Raw genomic sequence first — 26,002 nt, forward strand, 5'->3', positions numbered from 1 at the left:
GTGAACAACTGTGCCTGGGCACCCAAGCACCAAAACTCCCAAAGCCTCTTCCAGCATTGCAAAATGACAAAGCAGCTGCAGTTCAGAAGGATTTCCAAGAGACTGGGGGACTAAGAGTGCTCAGTTCTGTGCCAAGCACAAGTGAGCTGCTGCTCGAGATCTAAAGCCAGATAGAAAAGGAGAATCTCAACTCCACCCAGCCTCCTCCTCCAGCAAAGGGCACTGAGCTGTCCTGCCAGCTCTTGAGGTGCACAAAAGCACATGCTCTGTTAACAACAGCTGAAAGGTAAGAGCTGGAAAATGCCTCTCTCCAGGCAAGGATTTGTGCTGCCAGATTTGGGAATCTTTTTCCATTCAGGTTCTCTGTCACTACCAACAGCTCCTGGCAATGGTGTTCTCAAACAGATGATCCATTTTTAGCAAAAACAGTTCATCAGCACTGGATTGAAAATAAAGGCTCCACACCTCTTGTGGGCAGCTGATTGAAGAAATACACTTTCTTCCCCCCAAATAGCAATTCCCATTAGTTACCAGGATTTGTACAGCAACACATGCCAGCCATTCAAGGAAAAGAAATGGTCTTGAAATAATAGTGAAGTGCTGAATGTGAACTGATCATTCAGTGACAAGGCAGCAGCGACACTTCCCTCTGCAGTCCAGTCCATTAGGGAACAAATATATGACAATAATCACAGTGCCATGAGGAAATTCACCCTCTGAGCTAAAGAGGCCATTAAAAAAAAAAAAAAAAAAAGCAAACAAAACCAATCCATTGGAGAGAGTAATCATAGAAGGAGAAAGAATGGTCTGAAGAAATTCAGCGTAGGCAGCTTGTGTTTGCATCATTGCTTTAGCACTCCTGTGAACTTTAGCATAGACATGATCAGCACAAATTGAGATTCTTGTACATAGATACAGACAAGACTCATGGTGCAGAATAAATATTTACCTATGAAGCACTCTAAAAAGGCACAAATGTATGCTACATGCGCTAGTGGCTAAACACTACTCACTCTAAAGGCACTAAATACTGCGGAGAATCATCTGCATCAAGGCTATTCTTTTGCTGCAAATTCAGCAAATTTGAAAGGGATTACAGACACTGTATGCCCAATTCTTTTGCTGTTAAGTATGACAAAAATAGAGAACTTATTAATAGCATTTCCAAATAGTACATCAGGGATTGTTATAACCAGTATAAATAAAGCAGTTCATAGGCTGGAAACAATGAAATGCTGAAATAAGTCATATTCACAGTTTGCCATTTCTGAAATTTATTGGTAATTTTACGTGACAGTGATTCCATTTCTATAAACAAATATAAGCAGATTGAAAATAAATCTGCATTAAACACTATAACTACTTTTGCCCATTCTATTGGGTTTTCACAGCTAGAAACTTGCTCACAGCTCCTGGGAGAACAAAGGCATTTTCCCCCCGAATGATCAAGTTAGTTACATTTCCTTGAAATGAGCAAATGTGTTTCAAGCTGTCAATTTAAACCAAGCCTAGCTTAGTCTTGCAAGGAAAAAATGAAGAGTCTAAGAGCCACAAGCTTCAATAACACATGAGAGAGCATGAAAGCCAGCAGGTCCATGTGTTATTGGACAGTCACGGCCACTAACCTCACTTACAGAAAACAGGGTTGAAATAAATCACTGGACTTCCATACATACAACCAAGAGGTAATTTTCTTTTTTTTTTTTTTTTAAATAGTGGCCCTGTAACAATCTCCCCATACTCTGCTTTGTCCAAGTAGCAGATTTTGAGGTCACATATCTTGATTCCATGAACTATCATCGTTATAGACAGCTCACAGAAGCTTCCAAAGGCTCTAGGGAATGCTCCACAACCAAGGCACAGAACTCCTGTCCATCAGGGCTCATGATGCTCAAGACTGCATTCATTAAATAATTAAAAATAAATGTGCAGAACCTGTTTGCAACACTTTGAATTTCACAGGTCCAGCTACTTTAATTGTGCCAATTTCAGCATTTCCAGGACTAGCAGACATTATCTTTCCTGCACATCACACCGTAAGCTGCCACTTGCCTCCCACCGAATTTTCCTTGGCTCTTTGACAAAGCACATTCCCACAGCACACTCGGGCCGGCGTTGTAAGTGGGGTTAGCGACTGTGTAGCAACAGTATGGGCTGATCACACCATACTCAGACTTACAACATATTCCCTAGCCTCAATGGCACACGTGGGTGTCCCTAAAGTCCTCTTCATGAGTTCTTTGTGAATATACAAAGACTGTGTCTGCTGGTGAGTCAGCAAGAGAAAACACACATTGGTTACACCGGGGACGAGCGCGGCACCTCTGTGTTCACTGCTTCTACAGCAAAAGACAGCTTGGTGTGAAACTGCCCTCAAAGTGCAGAGTGGGAACCTCCTGGTGGATATTAAGAGTTCAGCATGCTCAGCGAGATCAGAAAACACGGTATTTTTAAATGCTTGTTTAAATACCAAGGTCAGAAAACATCTCTCTCGGTGCTAGAACAAACCACGGATTTAATGATCCCACCCGCCGAAAAGTCCCGGTCTTGGCACAGAGAGAGACACTTCAGTTAGAACAGCAAGTGCTCCCAGGGCAGGGAGCAGAGCAGGTTGGAGAGGGGGTGATTTGCTTGCTGTCTCTGCATGCTCACACAACAACAAAGTACTGATCAGTGGGGCAGATTCTGAGCTCGGTGTGGAGGGACAGGAGTGCAGAGAGTGTCAGAGGAGACGGGAGGGGAGGGACGACAGCAACGGGTGCAATGGAAATAAAATCACATTGTAATGAAGTCAACAACTTCCACTAGAAAGGAAACCACAAAATTTCCTCCGTGTGCTTTATGGAACTTGGATACCGGCAGTAATATCTGCCCCAGCTCAGTCACTTCCCAGGCCCTGGGGAGAGGGAGGAAAGCCAAATCCACATAGCGCACACGGAGTCATTCAAAGGTGTAAGTTCTACCCCTGGATGTTGTTAGTTTGGAGGAATTGCTCTTTTAAAAAACGGTGCTGATGTTACTGCCGCTGCAGCAATAAAACTAAAGAACGCAAAATTAGTACCAACCAGAAGAATACCGAGTTTCCTTTGTCCTCAAAATGGAATTAGAAAAAGCAGAGCAAGCATAAATGAAATTATAAGTTATATAACGGGTTCCTCATTCTTTGTGCTCTTCTGGCTTCAACTTCCCTAAAGAGACGAAGTTGAAGTGCTACGCTAATTTCATAGTGTCTTTCAAAGCAGCTATTAGAAAAAACAATCACCAAAAAATGCATGACGGTTTTTTCCCCTTCTAGTTCTGATCCATAATAAGTGCTCTAACAGTTTTATGGTATTCTCTATAATGGACATTTCTGCTGCTGGGGTTAGAAGAAAAAAGCTTTGAGGAAAATACAAAAATGTGATTAGAAAACCATAGACAATGACAAGAGTCAGCACCTAAATATTTAAATCTTTTTGTTGCTGTTTTTTAAACAGACTAGGATTTCGTATTGGCAGTGACCACTGACACTGGTATTGGCGCCTGCACATTAACCTTGCATCTGTTGTGAATTGTTCAGGCATCTGTTTCCTTCCATGAAAACAAGATTCATTGGATTTTTGGTTAGGAAGCAAAATTAAAACCAGACTGGGCACAGGACATATCATAGCTAATTATATAATTTAACAGTCGTCAGTGATTTTGCCAAATGCAACCTAAGATGCTAAACCAAAATTTTAAAAGGAAATTGCTAAAACACGCTCGCTCTCCAGACACATTCTGATCTCACAGATTTCATGGAGGAGTTGTATGGGAATCCATTCCCGCGTTATGTTTCAAGGATCAATTACAATGTGCAAATTCCTGCTGCTGGAATTTACCCTGCTACAGTCTCAGGAGTTAATCATGTCAAATAGTTACTTTTCCTTAAGACAGTGCAAAAAAGGAGTGTGATCCCATTTTTTTCCCTTGCTTGGTAGGATTTGAGAGCTCAGATTATCAAGAAATCCAGGAAGCACCTGCTTGGCAATTTGGCTGAATACTCTAAAATAAGACTTAAAGAGCCTTGTGGGCACCTTCGGTGAAGGTGCCTGGAGTGGAATTCTGCCAAGGAACAAACCCAGCAGTGCAGAGACAATTCAGAGCAAATGAAATGATCCAGAGCTCAAACTCCTGTTACACTGTGCTGCCCTGCTGCTCCCTGCACGACCTTCCAAAAAGTTGATTCTCTGATGTACAGATCAAATGTTCTTCTGTGCAGAGGAGAGTTCCACCCTACATCCTCCTCATTCCACTGGGAACATCACAATCCTGTATTCCTGACACTAATGCTCATGCTCCTGAGCAAAATTGAGATTTTTTTTTTTTTTTTGATTTTACAGGGAAATGGAAAAGAACTGAATAAAGAAAATCTTACTAAACTTCACAAGGTTAAAGCAGGATTAACAGTATTGTCTAGTTGTACCTAATGCAGCAGGGGTCATATCAACTGAAAGAAATACCAAGCACTCATTTTTCACCTGATAAATTAAAAGGATTTGTGGGTGGTTCTTCATTTTCTTTTTTGCCTGGTTAGAATGATTTTGTTTTTGAAGGTCATAAGGCACTTTGATGATCTCTTAGTCTGACCATTTGCAAAATACAAATCACCAAGGACCTATAAAATGTGAGTTTGACAAGTCTCCAAATGAGACAGAGAGCAAGCTGCCAGAGGTTTGCAGCCTCTCCTCCTCCATATCTCTGGATGATCCAAGGGGCCTGAATTCATCCCTCTGGGATAAGAGATGATGATCTGAACACTGGACTCCAAATCCTCAGGATGAGTCAGGCAGGAAAAGTATTTACATACAAACATCCTGGTAGCTGACAGGGGAAGGAAATGAAATAGCAAAAGAACACAGTGAAAGGTTTAAATGAAGATTTAGCAATAGCCCTTGCCTGCACATTCTCAAAGAATGTGTCAGCAGAAATTTCAGGGATTCCAAAGAAGACTATAGGACATTGTTCTCACTACTTTGCCTTTCACACAAAGCACTTTAAAACAATATGGCATGCAGAATTCTTAAGGTGTGCTTGGAATTCTTAGATAGTTAATACATAAAATAATGGCTTCCTTCAGGAACTATTAAAAGCAATTAGTTATAATTGCTTATATGGCCAAGCAATCAGTCAATAGGGATTTGTGCATTTGAAATACAAACTGGTGAGTGGCCAAGGAACTACAAACCAGTATTTTTAAGTCAAGTAGGAAATACTCGGCACTATTTCCAACATTCTGTTCTCTGAATGCCACTGTGGAGCATTAGATTGCAACACATCCCCTGACCTCCAGCAGTGCCTTCACCCCAAAATGACCCAGCACAAGGAGGGCCCCAGATGCCACCCCTGGAATGGTGCCACCACCCAGCACATCCTCAGCTCTGCTGCTGCACAAGCAGAACTGAAAGTCTGTCTGCACCTGGAAAAAGCACTGAGAAAAGATGCTCTGAGCCAAACTGCAACTGAGGAAAGGAGGGACACGTACAGAACCTGCCTTTGGACAACTTAGAAACTTCTCACTTCCCCAATGAAACAGAGATGGGAAGAAATGGGATTTTTAATGGTGACCCATTAAATGGCAATTTCCTAGCAAAGAACTGAAACTGTTTAAAACATCTTTATTTTTATCTCTTCTGTCTGTAACCAGATGAGACAGTGCATTGTTTACAGCGCTGTTCTCAGTTCTTTGTAACCAACCACTGAAGTTCCCCATGGAAATCATCTCTGCTTTTATACAGCTCCAGTCCTCAGTCCTAAATGAGTGCCTGAAGCAGAATCTGGGCTTTTTTAAAGTAGTCACTTCCTGACTGTTACTGTCTGCTCTAAAAAACACGTAAAATACTCGACACTTTTGTCTCCTTCCTGTAATTTTTACAGGAGAAAATAATTCTTAGGACTTTCACCTAGGAGGCAAAGCCATGCTGTGCCAGCAATTTTTCAGTAGAGCCATGCTGTGTGTGAGTTTCTGGGATGATAAAGTCTTATTTTTATTTGAAAAATGACAAATTTTATCTCAGGGACCCGACCTTTTATTTACTGCTTATGGAGACCACCAATGAGAGGATTTAATTCCACACAAACACTTAAACATTGGTTTATGAATATAACCACAGCTGCTGTCAGCAACAGGAACAGCAGCTGACCTGGAAAACCTCAGGCCATATTTCCTTCTTTATCAGCAGCAAAGGAGCCAGGGACACTGAGCTTGGAACAGTGGTGATGTGTCACAAAGTGCTGGTCCAGTGTGACCTAAACCCAGGTGAATCCCCAAATCAGCCATGGTGGCCTTCAGCATCTTTCCACAACACAATGCTTAAACCAGCACTGACACATGGCACTGCAGCTGTTGGCAGGGGAATCCCAAATCCTGCTCCCTCAGAACCTCTCCTCTGTCATTTGGAGCTTCCACACTGCATCAATAAAGCTTTTGCACAAAATATAATTTTAAACTGTGCATTATGGTGCTGATAATTGTCCCCCAGCCTCTCCTGACCTGGCAGCCCTGGCTTAGAGCACACATGGATCATGGAAAGACTTTGTCACCACCCAGAATCAGTTCACCTTCCTCATCTCACCAGTTTCTTGTGTCAAGGCACAGAGTTACTACACAGACTGAAACTGCACCACCTGAACCACGAGCTGAGGCCCAGGGACTGGAACAGAAGTTCCCACTGCTCCAGTCACAATGTAACATCACTCCAGACTGAACTTGTACCAACTGAAATCAGAACTATTATCTCCTAGAATCCCTCCTAATTTACTCTTCTCCTTCTGATACAATGAGCTGAACCCACCCTGCAGAGAGAAAAACCAAAGACTTTGACTTCTTACATGAGCATTACTCCATGTTCAGCTCCTTCTGTATTTTGTCCAACCCCTCCTCCCCCAAAACACCCAGCTGAATAATTTCCATCAGCAACTGTACTTTTTGTGGTTTCATGGTGGGGGTTTTGACTACAAATGGCTTTATAAGTTGGGAACCCTTGGATTTGTCTGCATGTTATGATAAAACACAATGGAACCGTTCACAAAACAAAAGTTTTTACATAACAGAACGTGCAATAAAAGCGCAAGAAAGAAAAGAAAGAGAGAGAGAGAGAGAGAGAGAGAGGTATCCAGAGGAGAACTTACCCCGCGCTTTAGGCTCCTGAAGCAGTGGATTTTGGGTTTGGAGGTCATGAACTCGTTGAAGCGATGGGAGAGGGGTTCCTTTTGCTGCTTGGGAGACTGGGGGCCGTTGGGAACAGCAGAGGGTGAGGCAGAGGCAGGGGGAGGAGGAGGGGGCTGATGGGGGGATGTTAAAAGGGACATAAGCTACGTATAAGAGATGGAGAAGTGACAGAATAAAAACCAAAATAAAAAGATAAAACACAAAACGAAAATAAGCATCAAAACCAATATTTGAAATCCAGAGAAAAAACCAATTAAATAATTAAATATTAAAGGCCATGGTTCAAAAGAGGGGAGAGAGCAGTAGTTAAGAATCGTGTTAAATGAAGAGTTGTGATAAATGAAAGTATTAGTAAGTGATGCAACAGAAAAGTAACATAAAAGTAATTTGAAGGAAGCTCATGCAGACTCTTCCATGCAGCACTATCCCCATAAATTGCCCTGTTCTGCTCTGTGGACAGCTCGGAATAATGCATATGGATAGAGCTTTCAAATACCTGAATTTAAATGGATCAGATAAGGAAGGTACCTTAGTGCCCAGTAGCGTTTCTATTATCTGGAAAACAACAAACCACATTCCTCCTGCTTCCAAATCATACCTCAGCAATGTGCATCACACTTCACTTGTACAGATCATTCTATGAATTTGCTCAGGAGTTAGTCCTGGCTGTGTTTTTATACTGGCTACACTGATGTAAGCACCAGACAGCGAGTCCTCTCTCACACCAACACTACAGGAATGACCTCCTGTGAACAGGGAGACTTTTAAAACTCACATTTAAGTGGTTTGGTAAAAGGTCAGAGCAAGAGTGAGGTCAAAAAAACGAAGCTATTCTGGGCTTCCATCAGTGTTACTGAAACCTGATTGAGTCCAGTCCCCCTGACACGTCCTGGCAACCCCAGATAAATGCTGCCATGCATTATGGTGTAAAGTATGACAGTGGAATGAAAAAGGTTTAATGGGTACATAAGTTAATGTGGTCTTTTAAACAGTCAACTGCTCAGTTAGTTACGCTCCATTAGTTGTGCTTCAGAGTGAATCCCAGCAATTCCCTGTTCCCAGCCACCCACCTGCTGACCCCAGTGCACAGACTGGAAAGACAACGCAAATGGAAAGCCAAGGAGAGTTTGAGGAGTGTCAAAACAGTAAGGCCACATTGAAGCCTCCCACAGGTAACAATGTTAGTTGGCACACATGGCACTAGGTAAGTGGTTAACAACTCCTTCTCTGAGTTAGGAACAGAAATGGACCATGGCAGAGACGTGACAAATTAATTTAAAAACTGCAACATAATTAAGGAAATTATACAAGAAAAAAAATTAAAGTTATAAAGAAACTTAAGTAACCAAAGACTACAACAAAACACCATATTAAGACATCAGTTATTAACTTTCTGAATCTAAAATTCTCTTTAAAAAAACTCAACTCGCCAAGATTATTAGACAAGACACAAGTTATTGACAAAACACACACTAGCACCAAGCTCAAGTTTGCAAATCAGTACCTTATTTTTCTTGATGAATGGCCATAACTTGCCCTTGGATTTGCTACCGAACTTGGGCTCTGACTTCCCATCCCCTCTGGAGTTGGAAAGGCTGGATTCAGACACTGTCCTCTTCATGGGCTGCGTGAAATCCTCAAAGTCGATGTCTCCCGGAGGCTCAAACCCTGATTTAAAGGCTTCTATTACCATCTGGGAATCCTGGAATGGGACACATCCAACACAAGCATAAATATCTCAGCTGAGGCTTGACATTCAATTGGTGCCACATCAAGGCAGAACAAGAAAGTTTGTTTATGTGGGACCAACCCTGAGAGTGACCAGGCTCATTCCTGGGAATGAATGCCCTACCAGAGCCCAGGATCAATACAAGCCTCTCCACCTTCTGCTGAAGAGGACCAAGAGCTTATGAACTGACTAGAAAAGCATATCACACTCAGTAAGTGACTCATCACAAAGATTTAAGGTACAGATTTGCTGGGAATACAGCTGTTAGCAAATCAGAGGAAAATCCCAATAAATACTCCTATAAAACAGAGCTCTTGTGTGATAACTCTGCCACAAGTCAACAAGTTGGTTGTGAATTTAGTGACAGTAAATGGCTGTAAATGTTTCATGAGCTTTACCCGACATCTGAGCAGTCCAAGGTCACACCAGCAGCCCCATGCCCTGGTGTGGGAGCCACTGAAGACACATTCCCTTTTGGCACTGCCAGGAAAGATCTAAATCAGCCACAAACTGGCTGTAGACTGTGTACAGTGGCTTTGCTCTTTTGGACAGAGGGAAAAGAAAAAAAGAACAAATCAAAGCCAAACAAATCCACAGCACTTTTCCTACTCAAGTCTGCAAACAAAATTAATTATACATAAGATCAAATTCAGAACTCAGCTTGCCAAATACATTTAAATCTAATGGACTCAGGAAAAAAAAATCCTAATAGACTTCCTATCTACTTGTTTTCTTGGGAAGAGAGATTATGTTATACTCTAACAGCTGTATTCCAAGATCACTAGAGATTCTGTGCCTTGGCACACAAATATCTTATTCTTCCCTAGAGAAGAGCATCACTGCCCTGTTACATAAAAAGAACTTGTTGCTTTGAAGGCATTTCACAGCATCTGTGAGTGGCTGTAGGGAAAATGCTGTTCAGGAGAAATCTACTGGGATATAAACATATCCAGAGGCCAGGCTCCACTGAGCAAAACAGATACAGGAAAAGCTTTGCAAAAGTCTTCACAGGATTGTGAAGATCCACATGGATTTAAGATCCTCAGTCTCTCAGGTGGCACCATGAAATTCCTACATGAGTTTTAGGGAGGTAGAACAACACTTTCCATTATCCCATCTTTGTTTGATATTAAAACTTCCTGAGATCTAAACTTGAAGATATTTTTAAAGATGGACATGAAAGCAAGATGAAGAAGGATTAGAGAAGAGGGGAAAAGAGTGGGAAAAGCTGAGAGAACTGGGATTGTTCAGCCTGGAAAAGGGAAGGCTTTGAGGTGACTTCCAGAACTCTAAGGGGAGCCTACAAGAAAGATGGAGAGAGACTATTTACAAGAGCCTGGAGTCTGTGGATGCCAGGTGGGACAGGGCTTGGAGCAGCCTGGGATAGTGGAAGGTGACCCTGCCCATGGCAGGGTGTGGAATTGGATGGGCTTTAAGGTCCCTTCCCACCCAAAACACTCTCTGATTCTAAGAAATTACACTATGTTATATTAAATACTCCACTGGTATTTTTTCCTATGCATGGAGCTTTCCACTTTTTCCTCGCTGAATTTTACAGTGTTCCTTCCATTGATTCCAAACATCATTCCACTACAATGGAGCTAAAAATAACCAGCATGCTCCATATATCACAGAGAAAATGTCATAACAGGAACTCCAAGCCCATAACAAATTAATTTTATCTGCTGCTGGAGCCCTCTGAATCAGGTTCTGCACAGGTTCACCTGGCAGTCACCACAGCTCACGCTTGCCACACGACCTTTGTGCTGTTCAAGTGGTTAGAAAGGGGAAGTGGAAAAAAACATATTTAAAACTGCCTTAGAAACACAAAAACAGCAAACCAGTATTCCCTGCTAAGTCCAGGCAGTTTCTATTGGCATTAACAGGAATTCTGTGCATTGCAATGAGGACATAAAGCAATCCCATTTACACAGTTGCATGTTTAGTAATTAATCCAGCACTTTCATTATAATCAAAAATTACTGCTGCAGAGATAAAAAAACCCTTGATGATATTTAAGGAAAAAGAATTCTTTATGAACATAACTAGATAGAACACACTAAACCCTTTGCAGCTGCAGAGATGTAAGTATTTTGGTTAAATACATTTTTGTCAGCACAGTGTTTACAGGAGATCCCGGTAAATCCACTTATCAATGCTCAAAGTCATGATTTTCCAAAGTCACACTTGTGTATGAGCCATCATGGACTTATTTGTGAGCAAGATTATATAAAATTCACCCTGATTCAAACACCCAGCTTAAGTTCCATTTGTGTTTTGCTAACAAGACTCAGGCAGAGTGTAGGCTGAGATATGAATCTCCCCAGCATGATTTCACCATGCAGCACCAAAAGCTGTACCTCAAGCAGGGTATGTTGTTCTAATACAGGAATCACTGCCCCAGTTCCCCCTTTTCCCACTCAGAGAGTAGTTTTCAGATCCCTGAGTTTCTCAGGCTGCTCTCTGTGAGAGTAATTGCTGAACAGAGAATAGAGGATGAATTTCAAAACTTCAGCCTCGGGCTTATGCTGCCAGTTCATGGCTGCAGGCACTGAAGAGCTCAGAAAAGACTTGAGTGAATAACATGTATGGGAAATTCAAACAGGTAGCAAGACACATATGCTGTCAGTGTTTGAAGCACTAATGTGATCCATGAGAGAGGCTGGAAGAACAGAGGCTTCACGTAGGAAGGGAGCAGATAATTCTGCAAACAAAACAGAAAACACGTTTGCCCTTGTGGTCACTGCACATCTGGAAGCTCAACCGAAATCTTTATCAGCCTTTCTATCTATCTGAGAGGTTTCTTTGCATCCTGTAATGGAAAATGATGCTCAGAAATCAAGATTTGCCCATTTACAGATTGCCAGCAAACCTCAAACCTGCAAAGAAATATTTCACAGAAAGATTTTGCAATAGTTCATGTAGACAATACTTTAAATATTTTCATTATTATACAGCTAACTGCAATTAAGATATTTCTGAAACATTCAGTTTTCTATGAGACATGGGAACCACCTTTATAAGAACTGGTGATTAGGTATCTGAAATTATGTCCAACATAACATGCTGATGCCTACTTTTAAATTGCAATACTTCAAAAAGTAATTATCCTAATAAAATGAGAGAATATTCCTTAATTAAAAAAAACCAAAACAAACCACCACCCCAAAAATTAAAAAGCATTGCAGGAAAGTAATTTCTGGGTGTTAAGTAGATTTGGGAAATAATCTGAGCACATCCTGCCTCAGACAAAGCAGCTTGGGACAAGAAGCTGTTCTTTGGTTTAGTTCCGTGACTGCAAAGCTCTTGTGCTGAGCCTGAGCCCAGGATTTCAGTCCCCATAAACGTGAGACCAATACTAAATATGACAACCAACAATGCAACGCTTACATTCTTGTGATCCACTGATTCTGCAGCCTTTGTTATCTCATCCAGACACTTCCCAATGATAGGGATCACTTGGCGGTCGACATCTGCAAAGGTTTTCATGGATTCACCTATCCTCACGATTCTTCTCTCCTCCATCTCTTGTATTTTCTGAAATATTACATTTCATTCAGGTCAAACATCAAGATTAATTTCACAATTTCCCCCAGTTTTCCTCTCTGTCAACTACTTTAAAGCTTAGGGATTAAATATATTTTTAAGAACAAACTAGGACAGTTGTTCTCAAGAAGGCATCAAGTGATGCTGTTCCCTCAAACATCAAATGCCATTCTAAAAGTAATCTCTTTTACTATTACTGGAAATCTTTCAATTAACTTTTTATGTTAAAAAATGCTGATTTTTCAAACCCCAGCTTTAGACTTCTGTAAGGATGGTTCCTAAGGCTTTTAAAAGAATTTCTGCAAAGAATTCTTTTATTTTCTGTACATGTTCAGAACAATCTTATTTTCATTCCACTGTAGAATCCAAGGAAACAAAGATCTTGATGTCTCTCCTTCTTTTCCCTAGATGATAATTTTTGGTGTTTAGGGAGTCCTATACATCATGTTTTTTTATTCACAATACACCACGTATTGATGTTATTCATGTACAACAAAAAAAATCACGTGTTGTTCACACCACAGCTCCTCATTGCTCAGTGGATTCAGTTCCAGGATCTCCAGCATCTCTTCCAGGGGCCTCTCCTTTACCACAGAGGGAAGCTGAGTGTGGCATAATTCTATTCTGACAGATTATAGCAGGATCCAGAAGGGCATGAACAGGAGCAGCCTGTTTCACACTGGACTGCAAGAGCAGTCAACTTAAAAATCCCCTTTGCCTTGACTGATCCACAAGCAACATCAATTCTTTACAAAACAGCTTATTTCAATGTCTAAAAGCAAGCCCTGGAGCTCAGTGGTGCAGTGATAGGGAAGAGGGCACATCTGCAGGACTTTTACATGCTCACCCTACAGATCAGAGTGCTCACCAGCTCCAGTATTTGCTGGATTCCAGGAACAGTTTATCTCAAGGCATTGGTTTGAAATACCATGAGGCAAAAGAGGAGGAGTCCATTAAGCTCGTAAGTTTCAGCAGTGGGTAAGAAAGTGCGTGTTTGCCACGCAAATATCAGCCACTTCTCGTCTGATGACAAGCATGTGACTTGTCCTCCCGTGAAAAGGTTGTATTTTCCACTGCTGATGCTCACGACCCATTACAATGGAACAGTCATTTAGAAGTTCTGTTCTACTACATTAACCTCAATTCATTCATTCAAGCACAAACTCAGATCTTCACTCAGAATGAATCTGATGGATTTTTTTATTCTTCCTCTGCAGCCTGTCCTTAGGCACCCTAAGACACAATCAGTAGCTCGCTTAAAACCCTTTGGATTCACTGCTGCAGAATTATTGTGGTTCACATTTAAACATCCATGCAGCCTGACTTGAACACAGGTTATAAAGGGCTGCTGGACTTTACAGACGCAACAATGCCCAGCTGCCTCCTGCCCCCAACAATGTCAGTGATGCTCTCCCTCATCCCCAGCTGCACAGACACAGGAACTGAACAGAGAAAAGATTGTGAGGATTCCAAAGGCTGTCCTCATCTGTCACGACACTTCAACGTCACCTTCCTTGTGTATTATTGATCCCTTTATATCTAATTAAAGAAAGAGGGATAATTTATCCTACCACCTTCTCAGGGTGGCAGATTGCATGTAAAATTTGCCAAGAATGACCCAAAAAATCACCAAAAATTAAAAGTCAGGGTCATAGAAATGAGGTGATGTGCAATATGTTCTTGTCACAGGATTAGGGGCTACTCTAGAGCGCTGCCAGTAACCCTTACCTGGAAGATGTTTGGTATGTGTGTGTAGTAATGCTCATGCTGTTCACTGTTGAACTTCTGTAGGGTGGAAGAATATTCAGCTTTGCTGTCTTCTGCCATCTGATGTCTCAGCTGGGCTTGCTGTCTTGCCTAAGGAAACACCAAAAGAAATTTATCATTTAGGCTACATGGAAAGCAATTGCACTGTGGTAACTCCTCATTTTACCATGCAGGAACATTGGAATATGAGACTCTGAACACCAGCTTGTGGTTTACTCCTCTTTTGTGAAACATTTAAGCTGCAGTGTGGACAGTGCTGCTGCTCCTTCCCAGGATTACAATGTGTTATTTCATGAATCATTTGGCATTCCATGAACAACCTCTGTTTGAACTGCCCACCAAACACCAAAACAGGTGTTTTCACCTGCCCATGGGACAGGCACCTTCCCAGTACATCCATGGACACACTTCTTGCTCTCCCCATGCCCTGGTGGATGTCACCTGACGCTTTCCTCTAATGAGCTGCTTCCCTGTTGGTGAGCAGCGTTTTCTGGGGAAAGGGAAGTGAGAAAAAACCCAACAGTTTTGTCTCATTTTAGCCAAAGTAATCATGACAAAACCTCCTAACTCTGTGTGCCCTGCAGAGCCCTTTCTCCACACTCCTCACACAGCCCTGGCATGAAGCACCCAAGGAAAGGAGAGCCTGAGCCGCAGCTGAGATGCCTCCCTTCCTATTTTTACCCACACAGATGATTTGCTTTACTACCCAACACAGCAGAGCACTGGGCAATTAATCTCACTTCTTTCCCTAGAATAATCTGTCCCCAAGTGACCCTTTCATGTTTGCAGATTTGTCCCCTTACAGTTCTGTTCCCAAGGCCTTCTGTTATCTGTTTCACTGCCCAATATTATTCCCTTACTGCCTCTCCCATCTGTTTGGTTTAGATGCCTTTTCTTTCCTTGCCTTTGGCCTTCCTACAGCAGAGCTCTTCCTTCTCTTCCCTTCCAACATTCCCTATGCCTTCCCCTCATTGAAACTCCCCATCCCCTGGCTGGAGCTCTGCTCCTGAATTTCTGAATAATTCCTTAAGACAAGGCAGAGAAATGCTGCTTTAAAAACAGTGCCTCAGGAGGACACAACACAGCAGAGAATTTCAGTGTATTTTAAGTGGGCTCCCATTAAAACCAGTTCAGAAGAAGGTTATTCTTTGAACTGTTCCAAGCAGAGAATAGTTTCCTGACAATAAATCCATGGAATACCAAATCATGGAATGTTTTTGTAATCATAACTGGAAGGTAACAAATTCTGCCAGGAGGTTTCAAATCTCAATTTGTAAAGAAGTGACTTTCCCCCACACTTGTCAAGTTTGCACATCTCACCTAATAATTTATTTCACCTCAATTCAGATATTGCTTTTGCAGTTGATTGTAGGAATTTCACAGATCCCCTCCACATTCTTTCTATGAAAATAATTCAAAATAATTCAATATCAGGAGATACTGGGCACTAAGTGCATCACAGGAGATGAAACGGTAGCATCAAATGGAGAAGAATGTGACTATTACCAAATAAGTGAATCCAATAAAAGACATATTTTCAACTTTGCTTGTTCCCAAGAGTTTTAACTGTCCACTAACTCCTGCAAAAGTGCCTAATTCCAGAAAATTCACCTCCTGCAATCTAATTCCAAGAAGCCACATCGATCATTTCCCTGCCCAAGCACTATAAAGTTTATTAAACTTTACCATCCACACACACACATACAGCTACATTAAATACAAGTGGAAAACAATATATCCTTGTGCCATAGACACAAATTTACCAGGAAAACAAAGTCATCCATGGAAAGGCAGGCAGCTGTAAGAGTGGCTCACACTCATCTCCCAACTCCTTCCTCACATCCCAGCTGCTGCAGATCAATATCCATTTGTGAGGCCCATTCTCCTCATCTACCTAAGAGGAACCCATTGTCTGAGCTGACTTTACACCAGCCCCACTCCCACTCACGCAGCTGTCTCTCTCTTTCTTTTTATAAAAATAATTTTAAATAATGCAACTCAGGAATTTGTCCCTTGACTCTATTGTTGAAGCAGAAAAACAAGAAATCCATTATTACACATTTCCAGGCAGACCCAGCAAGCATTAAAGCCATCAGAGCTCATTCTCATGAGCAAACTCATTGGCTGGATATGACAAAGTAACTCTGAGCTAAATGTATACAAGAGTAGACACTCAGTTTCCAAAATAATCTTAACTGGCCTCAAATAAGAGGGGGCAGCAGATCAGTAAATAAAATTGAGTGCATTCCAAAACCAGAACTTTTTTTGTAGGAGAGCCCTGGTGATGCTTTGTTTCTCTTGGCCATTTAATGCATTTGGCATGCTTCAACTTGCCAAATGCATTAAATGGCCAAGAGACTGTTTAAATATCTTTCCAATGAGGTATTTGGATCTTGAAATAAAAATATTTTTTAAAATCTAGAATTTTTTATTACTTCATTTCAGTATGTCACTTCCCCTAACATCATCACTTCTAGTATTAAAAGAATTGTACCTTAGAGTGAGACTCCTGCACTCTGTTAAAGCACAGAATGATAAAAAGAGTCAATAATGTTAAGTTTCATATTCAGAGTAATGGATGCAGTAGTCCAGAACTGCAGAGAGTCACAGAAGCTATTTCAGGAATAATTTATAGCTGGGCTTTACAGAACATGAAGTTTTGCTTCTTTCCTGCTCACTTGTGCATGCAAACAGCTTCTGAGGTTTTTTGGGGGCTTCTTAGAGTTAATGTTAAAAGATTTGCTCTGAACAGTATTTCCAGAAGGAAAGGCTTTGGAATAATTGGGGTCTGGAAAAGCAGACGATGACTTCAGATACAGGAGAACAATACTGGGATGTAGCTTTCAGGCAACACATTCTCTCCTTTAACTGGGCAGGGATGAGTGAGCAAGAGCTCAGTTTCCAGCCCCATATGTGAAACCCAATCCACCCCTACAGGCTGACAGATTGCTCAGTTGTAAGAGGTGTCAGGGCCAGGGATTCTGAATGCAGCAAAATCTCCCCTCTTCAAAGGAAGAAAGAATGAGGTCACCTTTCAGCACTGTAGAAAAGCAAAAAGGGTATGTACACCTGAGGGGTTTGTGGGGAGAACAGCAGCATTTTGCTTCCAAATGCCTGGCACTGCAAAAGATGCATGGATTTCACACATCTCCCACCCCAAACATACCTTTGTAATGGGTTTTTACCCCAAAATAAACATCCATGGTGCATTTAGGCATGGCTTCCTTACCAAAGTCTGCTTTGGTTAAGGCAGCTTTGGTCTGAACTCATGTGGCAGCACCAAAATCAAAATATCAGTGCTGGTCTCATCCAGAAAAGTGCTCCCCAAAACGAACAGCCCAAGACCTGCAGCACCTCCAGCCTTGCAGGGAGCAGACAGGTAAGCTTTGGGCTCCCACTGCCATCAGACCTGAGCAGTCACACCACAGAGGAGTGTTTCTGCAGCTCTGAGAGAACGCTCAAGGTAAAGAAGTGTGGCTGTGATAGACAACCAGGTAACAGCTCACCAGCAGCAGGAAAGGCTTATTATACGTGATCTCTCTCAGAATCTAGGCAGAAGTGCCATTAAATAGAATCAAACCCTATCTTTTTTCCCTTCCTTTAGACAGCCTTGCTGCTTGATGGGAAAGGATGCAGGACAGTAGCCAACTGCAGAGTAGTATTACCTTACCAAGTGCTGATTTCTGCGGCTGTCTTCAGTACTTCAAAAATATTTTTTAAAAAAATCAGGCCTCAGCAGCACATCCACTTTAGGTGAAAAACAACATTAAATTCAATGGCCACATGAGCTAGCAACACACACTGTGGCATTGATCTCTTAAGGTAGCAGGAAGAGCACAAACATTGTTCTCTCAAGAGGATTTTAACTACATTTCCTGCAGATTTTCTTCTTAACAACTGAGTTGCACAAACCAGACTGAAATAACAACAAGTTAGTGCAGATAAATGACTCTACCAGGAGCTCAGAGATGCCAGGGCGGGACATTGATGTGCTAAAATCTGACTTGACTCAAGTATTTATGGGGGTATTTCTTTCCCTTTTTAAATAAGAAATCAGAAGAAAGTTAACCCTGAGCCTTCTTATCACCTGCTTGAAACCACCTGAATGAGACCAAAGAATGACAGACAAGGGAACTTATCCACAATCCTCGCAAACATGCAGCACTAGGAAAGCTTTTTATATTGATCTGAATGAAATCAGTCCTAATACTTTATGCCTCTGAACAGGAAAACTGAACAGAGAAAGGGAACATGGACACTTTAGTATGGGCACTGCCAACCCTGAAAATGTAAAAAAACTTTTGCAAACTCCTACAGTTTACATGAAGGCTCTTGGAGAATTAAATAAATCCATTTGTATTGTTCCATTTACCTTTACCCCCCAAGCCTCCTTTGCTAGGAAATACAACCTCTGATGAAGTGTAGGAGAAATTTTTAAAAACCAAGTACATTTTCTGCCATTTTGGTCTCCCAATACAGAAAAGAATGAGGATATTTTGCTGAGAACAATTTTCTGAGACACATTCCAGAAACAGCCAAAGGGTCAATAGACACACTGTCTTCTGGGTTTACACAGACAAAAAATGCAGCTCCTCAGGGCTGTTATGGTGGGAGTGATATGAATAACTGAAAAGGGCAGAAAAAAACTTTGGCTGTTATTCAGCTGGTCCACACTAAGTGGAACAGTTCAACTCCTCAGCAGTTGCTCTTGTCCAGAATGGCAGAGCTTCCAGGCAAAACTTCGGGGTCACTTTGTTTCTTTTTTCTTTTCTTCCATTCTGCACCCCCTCTTTTCTTTCAAACTCAGACAACATGTGAGATGCATCACTGCCAGGCCACTGCCTGCCAGAACAGATCTGTCTTTGGCAAATCCAAGACCAGACTAAAATGCAAACACACACCAAAAAAAAAAAAAATCATCCCTGCCTCCTCCTCTCAACTACCCAATCCCTTCAAAACAGCTTAATGATAAAGGCAGACTCAGAAACACTTCACCAATTTCAGGAATGCTTTCTATTGCTCACAGATTTTTCAGCTCCAGGCTCTGGCCCTCCCTTTGTGGCCGCCCTGCGACCACCGGGCACCTCCCGGGAGCAGCGGCACTGGCAGCGTGTGCAGGGTCAGTAATAACAGTGGGCATCCTGCCACACGCTGCAGAACAGGGCCAGGGCTCCAGCCTTGGATTTACATAGCCTCCACTCTTTAATATTTTACAATGACCAGTTGAGTCTCTCTGAACTGGCAAGCAGAGAAAGGATTTGATATTTGCTTTCCTGAAAAAAAAAAACAAACAAAAAACCGAGCAGAATAGGGTGTGCAAAATAACAGCAGGGAAAGAAACAAAAAGAAAAATCCTTTCTTTTAACACTTGAAGAGGTGGAGGAAGAATCTGAGACTCTGCGGATCCCTGAAATCCTTTGGCTGAATATATTATACAAATGAGCAAACCACTGACAGAGGATGGAAAATCTTCCTCACCACATCTCAGGAATTGTTATCTAGTGCAGTCTCACTGCACACAGTTCTGCCAGAATTCAGAAACTCACCCTAACAAAAGATATCCTCAAACAACACAGTCCTGCTGAAGCTCTAACAACAGAGATGGACTAAATTAATTAAGAAGAGCAGCACAGCAGCAGCTCTCAGCAGCACACTGCTCCAAGGCCCTGAGGAATAACTGTGCCTCAGACCCAAAAGTTTGTCTCCTTGCACTGCCGTTCTCATGTCATGAATACTAAATAACCAAACTCTGGATGACTGAACTGTGAATCCCTGCAAACACCCAGGAGTTTTCCACGCAGTTCCACGAGGATACCTGGCAAGTCTAATTCATTATAAAAGAAGGATAATCTCTGTGGATGGAAGGTTATGTGGATTCGATGGAGGAGGTAACAAGAAAAGATATATTTGGAGCACTGGCTGACAATGTTTAAATGATTTCTGGAGATCTGTTTAGTTGTACTACATAAGCAATTAAACTCTGCCATGTATAAATCTGGGTATTGAATATAAAAAATGGAAATTATTTCTTGAATATAAATAATGGAAATTTCAAGACTGGGTAATAGATTGCTTAGCTCATAGTTGGAATACTGGGCACAGTTCTAGTCCTCTCTCTCCAAGAAAGAATTTACAAACACAGCCAAGGCAGAAGGGACAGTCAGGGTTGAAAAAGTTACCAGGACAAATTTTGTAGCCTTGAAGATGAATTTTATGGGTAAAATAAACAACTTTGTCGTTCAGGGAGGTAATTAGTCTGAGTGACCAGGGTGATGCTGAGCTGCAGCAACAAGGGCTTTCCCAGCAGAGATAAAGTCATTGTCCCACTCTACTCAGCACTTGTCAGGCCACACCTGGAATATCGTGTTAAGTGGTCCCCACTGCACAAAAAAGAATACCTGGACAGACTGGAGAAGGTCCAGAAAGGCCACAGAGATGATGCAGCACGGGGAAGCTGTCATGTGAGGAAAGGCTGAGAGATCTGGGTTAGGTCAGCCTTGAGAATGAATGTTTAGGGTACCTTGTCAGTGTGTCCCAGTGTTTGCGGGGCGACTACTGAGAAGATGGAGACTGTACCAGGAGTCCCATGGGAAAGGCAAAGGGGAATTGGTACACGTTACCCCTGGGGAGGCCCCAATTGGACACCAGGGGACAGTTTTTCACAGTGAGAACAATAAGCCATTGGAATAATCTCCCCAGGGAAATGGTGGAATCCCCAACATGGGGGCACAATTCAGCTGAAAAGGGTTCTGGGCCATCTTGTCTAGACTGTGATTTTGCCAAGGAACGCTGGGCCAGACAATCCTTCAATTCCCTTCCAACCTGGTATTCTATGATTCACTGAAACTGAACAGCTTACAAACTAAATTAGCTACATTTTGAGGCCTTGTTTCTCACGCAGGTGAATAGATTTGTTCCAATGTTTTGACAGAAAAGGAATGAGTGTAAAGAAGCTTTCCAACTGTACAGCATGAAATAATTGCTTTGCATTAGCTTAGAAAACCAGTTCTATTGCACTGGTGATTCAAACTGCAGTTATTTAATTCAGAAGATATTCTCAAGCCTCCCCTTCACATCCCCTTTCCCTCCCTTTAGCAATCACCTCCCCAAAGAGTTGTATTGTTACAAAACTCACTCAAATTGCCACGTAGAGCATTGCTGCAGGGGAGCACTGCTAAAAGGAAATTTAAGTTTGGTTGGATTTCTTTGCCTTACACTAAAAGTGGCTCATGATCTGCTCTTTGATCTCTTATCACCAAGCACAGGGTATGTATAGGGTATATATGGAGATTTATTAAGTTCCCCAGACACTCCTGCTGGAGTCATTAACTCTCTATTGAGTAGAAATCGACCCTCTTAAATTAGTCATGATTCCAAAAGGGAAACAGCTGCTCTGCACGGAGCGGCAGGGATGGCAGGTTGTAAACAAGGCTTACTCTTCCAGAAATGCAAATTGCTCTCCTGAGGGACTCCCTGCATTCACACACTGCATCATCCTTTAGGAAGGAAGCAGTTGAGAAAGGAGATTGGGGTCTGCATAACCCAGAGGAATAACGTTAAATCACATTACCCAGCATTTGAATTGATGAGGAATCTGACACTCATCACAAGCAAACACACAGAAATTCAGCCAGTTCCATTTGTGGAGCAAAAGACAAGCAGCTACCTACTCAACATACCAAAAACTCATCAGCACACAGGGAAAATCTTCTGCAGTGCCAAACTCTCCAACAAGAAAGGCACAGGCCATGCCCTCCTGCACCGTGCTCAGGCCTGGGCCTGGCACATCTCACCAGCATATTTCACCTTGATGCTGCTGCTGTACCTCCACAAATTCACAGCAAAGAATGGGAAAAGCAAAGCCTCCGGAACCACTCACTGCAGAATTAATAACACAAATACTGTAAGGCTTCTCCACCTTGTAAAACCACCTTTGCATGGCACCGGATTTTCTACAATGCTGGTACACTCATGGTGGCAGTGGATGCCTTGAAGTGCACAGGAGAGGGAAGGGATCCAATCCCACCATCACAGAGCAGATGACTTGGCACCTCCTGAAAAACTAGGCCTGTTAAGTAGTTACAGTGTGCAGAAAGCAGATACCTACAACCCAGGGTCATGGTGAAGTTTACTGCGGACAAACTTTGCCGACTAAACCTCAGGGGGATGTCAGTGATTTCATCTGGCTCCACTGTGACTCGACTGCTGAAACACCCACCTGGGATATCTCCAGAGCCCAAAATAGCTTCTTACACCCCTCACTGTAAGGATGTGTAAGCTCCCAGTGAAGGGATTTGTGTCCCACAGCACAGCAGCCCAGAGGAGAGGCTGGAAAAGCAGTTACCACCTGACAGCAATGCTGAGCACACGGGAAGATCAGCTAATCCCAGTTTCCAATTAGCAGGATTTCTACACCTACGTTCTGTCAGACTTTGTCCATGATTCAGCTCATGGCTACCCCCCAAGCCATGCTAAGTGTGTCTCCTGTGGGTAAAGAAGGGGACAGACTCTGTGCTTTGTGCAGAAATTCAGCACCCAGGTAATTGTACACAAGAAAAGAGAAAATGAAACCTCAGTATCTCCCCACAGTTATATTTACAGACTAAAAAACTGATATCATGGTGATATTTTATTTTAAGGTTTTATGCAAATCTTAAGCTATTCTGGGTCTCCAAAACATCTTGGATATTGCAGACATAACCTGAAAGTTGCAGAGCACCGGGGAAAGCTCCTAGAGCTTTCAGTAAACTTGAGATCACTCCCATTCCCCTCAGTTTCTCCACTTCAAAACCAAAGGCAAACACATCTAAAGTTCCCAAGTATGTCGGATTATTGCCTAAGGTCAACATCTGACTGTTTCCTTTTCAGCCAAGGGACAGATCTTGCCTGATACCAAGTACTTCAAACCACTCTTCTTGCCACAACTGCTGAGCAAATCAAGAGGCAACCCCTTCCCATGGCTGGCCTCAGCCACTTCCTCTTGAAAATCAGACTCTGAAAAATGCCTACCAGGAAAAGAAACCCTTAGAAAAGCTGGCTGATTTTTAAATTTTATTACAAGAAATCTGCAATGGCACCACTGGGTACCACATTATCCCATAAAGATGTCAGCTTTTTAGTGATTGCAGCTCTGAAAAAAGGCAGGAACAATAGGGCTCTGCCTTATATGTACAGTGGCTCCGTGCTGGCGACAGAGACCATTTCCCCAAATGGTCAAAAAATTGAAGCAGCTCCTCTGTGGTTTTTGAAAGAGAAGTGCTTTAAAGCACACAACCCACTGTGATCCAAATGAAATAAAGCTTTCAGTGATACCTACAAGGCTCTCTGGAAGCAGCATCAGCATGTTGCATCATTTATTTAGTTTATAAAGATATTTTCACAGACAGTGAGCTTCCTGCCCTGACTTTGCTATGCTGCATTTTGTGTTGACACAAACATCTCTGCAAGCTTTGGCTGCTGGTGGTTTACAGGCTCTGTGCAAACAGGGAAGGGAGTTCAGGTGCCCTGCTCCACTCTCCCTCCATTCCTGCATTCTGTGAACATTGCAGAGACTGAACACAGCTTCTGCTCCATGTTCCTACTGCCAAAAAAGGAGCTGAGAGGAAACGAAGCCAAACACTCCTCCCTCCAGGATCAGCTACCAGGCTGCTGTCTGGCAACGTGATGGAGCCCATCGTGGCCACAGAAGGGGGCAGAGAAGGGACATGCCCTCCACATACCTGGTCCCACACAAGGAATGCCCAGGCTCCACATCCAGCCCTGCCTTTAGGCCCTTTGTCAAGCAGTCCTGGAGAAATAAGGAGTAAAGTGACTCTTATTCTACTCTTCTGCCACTTTTTCTGTTACTTAATGCTCCCAAACTGTAATACCTGGGGAAAGGGAAAAGTGCTGGTAGATGGCAGCTCTGGCACAGAATTTCCTGCTGCAGTTGTCAAAGGCTACAAAGACTTGAAAGATGAAGAGATGTGAGCATTTCAGAACCTCACACAGCTTAGCATTAGGAAACTGCAGCTGCATTCTCTCCTGACTGTATGTGACATTGTGATCACTGCAGAATTTTAATTCCATTAATGCCATCCACTCTTATCATGTGTGATGCAAAAAATAGCTCCTGTGTCTGCTCATATTGGCAGGTACAAGCTGAAGCAGCCAAGGTGTCAATCTCAAGCCAAAGAAATGAGGGCAACCAGCCCCACTGCTTGAGGAGCACCTTGTTCTGCCAAAGAGAAGAGCTCTGACACAGCCAAACTGCCCGTTCTCCTGGCCAGGTGGATTTCCGGGAGCTTTTGGGGGTAGGAGTGCAGCAGCCAAGCCATAAGTGGCAAGAGAAATCAGAACTGCTGCAGTAGAAGGAGGAGGTTGAAGTCATCCTATTGCTTCATTTGGAGCTGAGCAGTTCCTGCATCCCCCTGGAGTGAGTGAGGGAGAGCAGCAGTGCTGCTGAAACAATATCCCATTCTGCCCTGGGAGTTATGCAAGAGCCTCCAAGTCACACGGGCAGAGGGGAGCAAAGAAAGGGCATTATTCACAGCCTGACATGGATGAACCCAGTTTAACACATGCACTTGGAAAACACTGTTCTCTCTGTTCAGTAATATTATTTCACATTCCACTCATTTTGATAACCTTTTCCTTCTCCCATCTACTCTGTTGATTGCCTGGAAAGTGGAGTAATGCCTTCTCCTGAGAGCTGCCAACATGCATAACTAACAGATTTTTCTTTCAAGATACCACTGAGCCTCATTTTGCAATAAATAATTTACAAATTCATACAATAAAAAGCTAGAGGAATTTAAAAGGGAAGCCTCTCTGCTTCACTTGATACAGAGCACCAGGGTAGGAAATTGCTTCTCAGAATTTACCTAACACTCTTAGATTGATACATCACCAGTATGCCACCTTTTACTCCTACCAGAAAAAGCCAGCCTTGGAAAGGGATGTAGAAATAAAGAATTTCAGTCTCCTTTTTCAAACAGTAAGTCATGTCTTTGTATCCCTTTGACATGACCTCAGCTTTGGAAAAAAAAAATCTAGGGCAAGCCCTAATTTTATCTATGAAAGAAGTATTCTAAAATCACTTTAAACAGATAAAGCAGAGATGATCCCTCTCTGTTAGAAAAACCCACATGTGGTGCTACATCTTTAACAATCTGTACATGCATTCATCTGTCAAGTGCCCTGGCAAATCCAGAAGGCAACAAAGGACCAAATCTACATGGTGAATTTGCAACTGAGAGCCAAGCAAATTACAAGACCACAGAGGTATTTTGTCGTTTGATATGCAATAGCACTTGGGGGAAATTTTCTGAGCTTGTTTATGATTTACTGTCCTCATTTCCAAGAGCATCCTTGACACTCTGCCACGCAACGTCCTGACGCTCAGCACCAGAAACATGAGATCCCACAGATGTAAAGGGAAATTTGTATTTCATATCTTCACAGGACAGAAGTAACTGAGAATAGAATGAAGCACACCTCTTGAGAAGCAAAACCTACATTTTACAGGCAGACCTCAGACTAGAAAGATTTCTTACCTATAATTCACTTTCCTTTCCTGTCCCTGCAACAAAACATTTGTCATATTTTAAGCTTCAGCTTTTACTTTTTCCTTTCTCTTTTGGTTGCCTTTTTTTTTTTTTTCCTTCAAGGAATAAACATTTTCAAATGTTCTGGCTATTTTGTGCCAGTCTGACTCAAACTCAAGGAGGACAAAACTGTCCTTACACATTGTAATGTAGTGTTTCTGATCTACGTTAGTGCATCTTCTGAGT

General features: G+C 42.3%; 1 protein-coding gene across 12 annotated transcripts in view; it reads right to left on the reverse strand.

Annotated features, from left to right (window-relative positions):
- FNBP1 (formin binding protein 1) overlaps positions 1-26,002 on the reverse strand; it is an 89,269-nt gene that overhangs the window by 12,403 nt on the left and 50,864 nt on the right. For 5 of the 12 annotated variants that reach the window (XM_066201503.1, XM_066201500.1, XM_066201497.1 and 2 more), the window contains exons 7-10: positions 14,193-14,321; positions 12,309-12,455; positions 8,694-8,891; positions 7,150-7,332 (exon numbers count right to left, since the gene is read on the reverse strand). In XM_066201503.1, the coding sequence (XP_066057600.1) occupies positions 7,150-7,332; positions 8,694-8,891; positions 12,309-12,455; positions 14,193-14,321 (657 nt within the window). The remainder of the gene's footprint in view (positions 1-7,149; positions 7,333-8,693; positions 8,892-12,308; positions 12,456-14,192; positions 14,322-26,002) is intronic. The other 7 variants (XM_066201505.1, XM_066201506.1, XM_066201507.1 and 4 more) reach the window with 3 other exon arrangements.

This window comes from Chamaea fasciata, unplaced genomic scaffold (assembly GCF_029207755.1).
Source record: "Chamaea fasciata isolate MVZ Bird 193981 ecotype frontalis unplaced genomic scaffold, bChaFas1.0.hap1 SCAF_20, whole genome shotgun sequence".
Lineage (NCBI taxonomy): Eukaryota > Metazoa > Chordata > Aves > Passeriformes > Sylviidae > Chamaea > Chamaea fasciata.